General features: G+C 44.7%; 1 protein-coding gene across 1 annotated transcript; it reads right to left on the bottom strand.

Annotated features, from left to right (window-relative positions):
- Window positions 1–3,497: 3,497 nt before the first annotated feature.
- Window positions 3,498–5,533, bottom strand: LOC101672663 (growth-regulated protein homolog). Its single transcript, XM_045079865.1, has 4 exons — window positions 5,277–5,533; window positions 5,050–5,173; window positions 4,857–4,940; window positions 3,498–4,122 (listed from the first exon to the last, which is right to left on the bottom strand). Exons 1-4 carry the CDS (start codon window positions 5,371–5,373, stop codon window positions 4,107–4,109), a joined length of 321 nt encoding a protein of 106 aa, XP_044935800.1. The 5' UTR covers window positions 5,374–5,533; the 3' UTR covers window positions 3,498–4,106.
- Between the last annotated feature and the right edge of the window lie 2,942 nt (window positions 5,534–8,475).

The following is an 8,475-nucleotide window of genomic DNA, read 5'->3' as shown; positions in this document are numbered from 1 at the left end:
GTTCTCCAGGTAAACATGCAACACTGATGGGCAGAAAACATTGAGGAGAGGGCCAAAGGAGCAGAGGCATAGCAGTGGGGTCGAACATGGTGAGTCCTAGGAGCAGCAAGCTGGAACTCACTCTGTGAGCAGAGACTGAGGCAGAAGTAGGTGGCAGGCCTCTGACACTGGAGACCCATGTGCTGGTAGGACCCTGTTTGTCGGTCAGGATCCAGTATGAATGGTATTTTAACTGGGAGACCTCTGTAGGCATCTCAAGGTGTTTCCATGGCCCTCCTGCGCAGACACTATGACCTTTATTGGCTATCTACCATAGGGTGGGTGGGATATAACCCAAGATTCAGGATATGTACACAAAAATGAGGCGGTGGTAGATATTGAATTAAAAGACATTTACTAGGTACATGCAAGATACAAGGGACTGTGATCAGTTTCGCAAAAGACATATAGTGGATAAAACTGGAACTCCAAATGTGAAGTTCTTCTTCAATACTAACTTGTATACTTTCTTCTGCAACACAGCTAGTCTTTCCTTCTGTTCCCGTGGTAAGGCCATTCTGATGATTTTAACCATCTAGAAATACTTGGTTCATTTCAGTTACCTCTGAGAAACATCCAGTATATTATATTTGGGCATTATTCAATCTATTATGAAATAGATTTCAACATAAATTTTGTATTTCCATTTTCTTAAGTTTTTTTTTTTTGTTTATTCTAAAGAGAGAGAGAGGAGGGGCAGAGGGAGAGGGAAAGAATCTCAAGAAGACTCCCTACTGAGCGCAGAGCCTGATGCAGGGCTCAATCTCACAACCCTGAGACCATGACCTGAGCTGAAAACAAGAGTTGGACACAATCTACTGAGCCACCCAAGTAATCCATTTTCTTAAGATTAAAAAAAAAAAAAATTTGTGACAGTAGTAATGAGTTATCAAATTACATTCCATATGACACAAATCAAAGAAATATAGAAGTTCCAAGGTTACAGAAGGATAGGTCAAGAAAATACAGAAAATGAGGAAATGTTTTCATGGAAATATTGTTTATCATATTTGGCTATGACAGGCATGAAAACAGCATGATGACAGTGTTTTGATGCTTCCTGTATTATGGAAGTGAAATTTGAGAAGTTAAGAGATGAACTAGAAACCACAGCAAACACATCATGCATATGCGTGGATACACAGTCAGCAGGGAATGTGACAAATCATCAAAAAACTTGAAGATCAAAGAATATCGTCTGGGACATTTCAACGCTTTGAAATGCGTTAATACATTTTTTATGGCACACACATGGTCTCTTTTGTAAGATGTTCCTCGTGTGTTGAAAAATATGTATGATTTACGCAGTTGTTGTGTGAGGAATCTGTATTACTAACACTCTGGTCAGATTGGTGGATCCTGCTGCTTTGCCCATCTATACTGTTACTGCTTCTTTCCTGCTGTGCCTATTAAGTACTGAAAGAGGCTTATTAGACTCTTTAACTGTGGTTATGGTTTCGTGCATTGCTCCTTCTAGTTTCTCTCTTTATATATATATAAATATAATATATATATATTTAAATATTTTATTTATTTATTTCACAGAGATCACAAATAGACAAAGAGGCAGGCAGAGGGGTGAGCAGAAAGCCCAATGTGAGGCTTGATCCCAGGACCCTGGGATCATGACCCGAGCCGAAGGCAGCGGCTTAACCCACTGAGCCACCCAGGCGCCCCAAAGTACCTCCTTTTTATTTTGAATCAGTCTTTTTATTAATTTCTAGTCTACTTCTTTCCTTAAGTCTTAATATAAGTATGCCTTAATTAATGTAACAATTATTAACCTATGTACTAAAAATTTATATTAATAATACAGTAACACTAACAAGTAATGCATCAGGATATCCACACTAGGTTTCTTTCAGTTAGTTTCAGCATGATAGAACACTTTCAGATCTTTTAATTTCAAGCTACCTGGGTCCCAATATTTAAAATGTGTCTCTTTGAAGAAGCATAGGTTTTTTTGGCCTTCTTTATACAATCTTTGCATAAAAAACTCAATCTTTGGGGCATCTGGGTGGGTCAGTTGGTTAAGCATCTGACTCTTGATCTCAGGTCTTGATCTCAAGGTCATAAGTTCAAGCCCCACGTTGGATTTAGTCAGCACGTCTTCTCTGTCTCCTCTAATCTGTGACAGAATTTCATTATTGCTTTGATTTTCATGACTTGGCCAGATCTGAGGAATACTTGTTAAGTATTCTGTAGAATGTTTCTGATTGAATTTTCATGATCATTTTCTCATGACCATACTGGGCTTATGTGTCTTGGGGAAGAATATGATGGAGACAAAGTGTTCTTCTTACCATCTTATGTTGGGGGCATTCCTAATATTTACACGACACAACGGTCGTAATAACCTTCATCACTTGGTTAAAGTGGGATCTGCCAGATTCTCCATTATAATGTTATTTTCCTCTTTTTTTCATCTCTTCTTTGGAAGAAAGCAAAAAGCCCAGCCCATACCCATGTGGGGAGGCGAATTAAAACTCAGCTTCAGGAGGAAGATTTGTTTTATTAGGTATTCTTCTGTAAGAAAGATTTTTCCCTTCTTCCCCCGACCCCGTCTGCCATTTCTCTTCTTTATTCCTTAATTTCTTTTGTATTACTCAGATATTTCCTTTTATTCCATTTTATCTCCTTTTCAGATTTATAAGTCCAAAATTTTCATTTCCATTTTAGTGATTGCCTAAACATTACAATCTATATTCCTGTCACATTACAATTTTCTTTCAATTAATACTTTCTCCAACAATTGAAGACGTGTATTATATTTTTTAAATTTTTTTTAAATTTTTTATTAACATATAATGTATTATTAGCCCCAGGGGCACAGGTCTGGGAATCGCCAGGTTTACACACTTCATAGCACTCACCATAACACATTATGTATTATATTCTAAGTCCATTTCTCTTCCTACTTATCCTTTGCTATTTTTGTTATGTGTTTTAGCTTACAGCATGGACTTATTTCCATAGATCCTCCTCCTCCCTCTTCCCCTCCCCTTCTTCTTCTTCTTGCTTTAGTAAGTATTAGCACAGATCACTGTCCTTATTAAATAATATAAATTTTTCAAGTTCTTAGGAACAGTCCATTTTTCCACCTTTTGGTCCCAGCCTCATCAAAAGGGAAAGAATCGCATAACTGTTTGAAAATCTACTCACTCAAAGCCTTTAATAGGAGCTCTTGTTACAATATTTGTAAAAATCCAGACGTTGATAAAGAACTAACCTTGAATATTGAAACAGCGTGAAAAGCAGTGATGTTTTGTGTGCAACTAGAATTCTCAAGGTGCTTGGGGAGAGTAGTATGTCAAGTATCACTTAAATAAGAGAAAGGTAAGGAAAATGAAAACTAGTAGCAGGCATAAAGTTAGGTGTGACCTACAATCTAACTGTATAACACCTTGGGCACCCAGTAGAACCAAAGATGGAGAAGAATAAAACAAAACTTAGGCGTGTTATTTTTTGCAAAACTTTATTGTCATATAATCTGTAAAAATGTAACAGTAGTTTTAACTTCTCTGTTCCAAGACAGAGCAACACTGCATAATGAACATTAAACAAGGCATTATGCCCTACAAACTAGACATAAAATGTCCAAGGGAAACGTCAACATAAAAATGTTGACCACATAACGTGAAACAGTTTCAATAAATAACTGGCATTCTCCTAACAAGTACAAAAATAGATCCATACACACTGTTTAATTGCTTCCTTTCTCTTCTGCCCTCCTCACTCACCCCATCAATATGCGATGGCACTTGATGATTTCCCTGGAAACACTGGTTTCACAACGCAGTTAAAACCCATCATCTTCAGATTAAATAACAATCAGGACTGAGTTATGTCTGATTAAACACATCCACATCTTTAAATACTAACATATAAAATATTAAATATGAGCTTTGAAAAATAAATACAAACATAAATAAATAGAACTCATCATAGTCAAACACGCTAAGGCCTTTCTAGATGTCTGTAGAAGGCAACTGTTCTCTTCTTCCTTTTCAGTTCCTGTAAGGGCTTTTCAGGAAGCGCCACCAGCAAGCTTCTTTCTTGTCTTGGGGTCAGTTGGCGCTGTCCCTATGAAGAGAGAGGGTTACTGGTACAGGTGCTAAGGCACGCTGCTCTGCTCTCGCACTGGCGCCTGAGGCTGAGGGATTTCTGTGTGGAGACCCTGGCCCAGCCCTGAACCCACAGTACCCACTGCCCTGCACAACAGAGACTTGCTTTTTATTGTGGATGGGCAGGGCTGTGGACTGGCCTCTATTATTGCCTTGAAAGAACTAAAACACAGTACTCACTGTCACACTGGGTTAAATTTTTACATGTAAGACCTCACTTAAACCTCATACAACCCATGAAATAGCTATTATTACCTATACCATTTTGCTGAACCTCAAAGGGATTAGAAAACTTTCATAAGAATCCTGGATTTGAATTTAGGGAGGTCTCAGAGTCCTTGCTCTCCACAGCTAAGCTGCAGAGGTCCATGTTGCCAAAAACCAGGGGTGCCGCTTCTCAGGGCTGAAACCCGTCAGGGATGGAGGGGCAGGAAATATTTTAGCATCATTGGCCAAATCCACTTGTCTTCTAGGAAGACACGTTTACCGACACTCATCTGCATGGCGACAGAGGGCACAGGAACTATCCTCCTGGCACCAGAGCAAATGAATGATCTTACTAGCAGATTTAATTGTGAAATAATAACGATTTTCAGTCCTTCAGCTAAATCCTTGATAAAAACTCCCTGGGGCACTTGCAGGAGTGGTGACCTATGGCTCTCGTCCCACGTGTGAGAAAAAGGCACAACTCACTTGTTCAGCATCTTGTTGATGAGTCTCTTGACCAGGGGGGCTTCGGGGTTGAGACAAACCTCCTGCCCATTCTTGAGAGTGGCTCTGCGGAGAGAAGGCAGAGTCCGCGTCGGCGGGGCTGCGGCCGGGCGGCCGGGCGGGGGCCGCGGGGCAGGGGGGCGGCCGGGGCTCAGCGGCGCGGGGGGCCACTTACATGACTTCCGTCTGCTCGCAGTGGGGTCCCGGGGGCGTCAGCACGACGTTCTGGATATTCTTGAGGTGAATCCCCTGCACGGTCTGCAGGCACTGGCAGCGCAGCTCGGCGGCCACGGGCGCCCCTGCGGGGAGAGCGCACGGGGTGAGCGCGCCGTCCCGGGTGGGCGCCCCCCGCCCCCGCCCCCCGCCCCCGCCCCGCCCGGGGGCCGCGGCCCCGAGTGTCACCTGCGGCGCGGCGGCCGGCGGGGAGCAGCAGCAGCAGCAGCAGCAGCGCGGCGCCGAGGAGCCGGAGGGCGCGGGGGGCGGCGGCGGCGCGGGCCATGGGGCTCAGCTCGGAGAGTCGGCGCGGCGGTGCGGGCGCTGCGGAGCGGGCGCGGGCGCGGGCCGAGCGGGCTCTGTGGCTCCCGGAGCCGCGAGAACCGCTTTTATGCCCGGTCGGCGCGGGGAGGTGAGCGAGCCCGGGGCCGGGGAAATTCCCGGCAGCGCAAGTCACTCCGGGGTCGGAAAGGTCGTGGCGGCCCCGCCCCGCGGTGGAAGGGGACCCGCCCGGCCACCCGCCGGCCCGGCCTCCCGCGTGTCCCCGCGAGTCGGGGACGCCCTCTTTCCGCCCAAATCCCCAAAAGGGGCGGGAGTGGCCGTCGCGCTGCTGCTGTCCCTGCGGGGGTCGTGGGCGCCCAGCGGTCCCGGGGCGTGGGGCAGGTTTGGTCGGACCCTTCAGTTGGATCCTTCAGGGGAGAGAACAAACTCTGTTGCAGTTGGAACAGTTGAGGCGGGAATGGCAGCCTCTCTTAGCTACACATCCGCTCACTCTAAACTGGGTTTTGCAGATGGTATCGTCCCCGGGATAAAAGCTCTGAAAGTGTCATCTCAGATGACATGTAAGAAGGTTGGTGTTCTTCGGTGTGTTATCAGTGCAGATCCATCGCACTTAGTCCTGTGCTTGGCGCAGCGGGGCGCGGCTGCAGGGGACGGGGACAGACTGGCCTGGAGCTGAGCCCGGGTTTGTTTGAGGACGCACTTGGTAACCTGCCCTGTTTCTTCTCGGAATTCTGGGACTTCCCGCACTCCAGCAACTCCCGGAGCCCCGCGCGGGTCGTCTAGGAGCCCGTGTGTCGGGGCAGGCGTGCGGGAGCACCGAGGACTGGGTTAGGAGGTGCCGCTGTTCTAGTCCTAGCAGAAGGATTAGGGACACCGGAGAGCCGGGACCTCGCGAATCCCACTTGACTCCTCTGAGTCGCCAACAGACAGGTGTCTGAGTATGTAAATACTAGGTTGCTAGGCTGTTCCACCGCGGGGTCATCTGAATGTATCTGGCTCCTGAATTTGATCGCCCAGGGAAACAACTCCCAGCTACTTTAGTTTTCTAAGAATGCCAATAAAACTTTTCAGTCTTTGTAGCTGAGGTCTTCTCACGGGGGCAATGCACTTTTCAGCATCAGTTTTGATATCTCTTTTTAGATTAAAGTGGATAGCTTCAGTAGACTCTCCAAGGTAGCCCAGACCTCACAGATGTGGAAGATATGCCCGTAGTGCCAGTGGCAAGGGCTGGGGGCCGAGGGAGCTGGTCTGCCTCCAGAACAGGGAGAAGCTGGAACCTCAGCTACACCATTTCTTACCCTGTGACCCTCTGATTGTGAGCAATTTATCTACTCTCTCTGGGCTCCTGGTTTTCCTCTGTAAAGGAGAACAAGTAATTAATGCCTGCCTTACAGGGTTGTTACGACTATTAAATGTGTTAACATTTGCAAAACATCAGCACCTATTGCGTTCTATAAATACTTGTTAAAATAGAAGTTGTGTTTTAAAACCTTCCTGTAATGGACTAAATATGCCATCCACAAATTCCAGTGTTGAAGCCCTATACTTTGTGATGATGTATTAGGAGTAGGGACTCTAGGCCGTAATGAAGTCTATATGGGTTCTGGGGGTGGGAGTCTTAGGATGGAATTAAATGCTTTTATAAGAGGAGACACTCAGAGAGCTTGATAGATCCCTCTGTCTGTCTTGTGAGGGTACAGCAAAACGATCTGCAAGACTAGAAGAGAGAGCTCCACAGATATTGAATCTGCCGATCTTGATTTTAGACTTCCTGCCTCCAGAACAATGAGAAATCAATGTTTATTATTTAAGCCAGCCGGTGTATGGTATTGATGAACTGATGAAGGCACTTACCTGCGGTGAATCCTTAGGTAAACAGGGGGAAAACGTCTTTCAATTTGTCTTCTAAAATTTTCAGCATCAGGAATTATGAAAGGAAGGTACATCTATATTCTTTCAAGCTCTTAGAACAGATTTTTAAAATCCATTGTTTGAAATTTTAGTTTCGTATGTAAAATGGGAAAAAGAATAAAAAGTCTCCCCAATCCATTTATGGGAAAACGTTTTAGTTATGACTGTCTCTATGCCTTGGGCATTAGCAGCTGGATTCCCAAACTATAGAAAGTATTCTCTGTAATGATTCCCTTGCCCAACCCAAAGTATTGACGTTAGAAAATACACAGGAAGAGTAAAATTTCAATTTGCATATGGTAGCAGCCAAAAGGATGAGACATTCAAGAATTAACTCATTATCTGTGGAATTATCTACAGTGTGACTTATAAGACGTGTTTAAATCAGAATTATTGGCATTCAGGAAGTAAGTAGAAAGGTATTTTTTTCCTTTCATAATATACCACTTTCCATTATTTAATTCATTTAATTCACCCCCTACTAAGTTTCAGAAAATTTTCAGAGCACCAGTGTTATAAAGCCCGCCACGATAAACAAATCGCTTTTTTTTAAGATATGCTGAATGCTACTTTTATATGCGCAAGCTCTAAGTCCATGCTGTCACTAACCCAATGAGGTTTTCTCTAAAATATACATTCAGTTTACTAAATTCTATTTTACCCTATAATTGTTACTGTAGCTTTCAGATCTGACAAATACATTGCAATATGCTTGTAAAAGCTTGTGTCGCCCTTTTGCCCTCAGCAATGGTCTTGTTAATCGACCCCAAAGAGTGAGTCTTGTGGCTCTGCTTTATCCTGACTTGCTTGAAAGCTGTGCTGGCAGATTTGCCACCCTCTCCCTCCCATTTCCCAACAGCTTTAGTCTGTTGTGTAACGGTTCTGCTGAAGGGAGCTTGTCACTAATGAGATCAGCTATCACTCTGTCTAAGGGTCCTCAGTTGCACATCTGTGCTAACCCCCTCTTCGCATCTCTACTACAGCTGCTATTTCTACCTGTCTGGTACCCACTCTTCCTTCAAACAGAACCCTAGTTTTCCTTCAGGAATCCTCATCCTTGCTCTTATCAGTCCACATGATTAAGGTGAGATGACTTGGCTTTTGAGCTCCCGACGGGAGTTTGTGACCCTCTGGCAGTGTGGGTCCCTCCTTCCTGCTTGTTGGCTCGCCCAGGCCAGTATGGGCTCAGAGTGGA

The sequence above is a fragment of the Mustela putorius genome, unplaced genomic scaffold (genome assembly GCF_011764305.1).
Source record: "Mustela putorius furo isolate JIRA1106 unplaced genomic scaffold, ASM1176430v1.1 tig00000430_pilon_pilon_pilon, whole genome shotgun sequence".
In the NCBI taxonomy this organism is placed as follows: Eukaryota; Metazoa; Chordata; class Mammalia; order Carnivora; family Mustelidae; genus Mustela; species Mustela putorius.
Note: the sequence above shows the minus strand (reverse complement) of the source record. Positions and strands in the feature narration are given on the sequence as shown.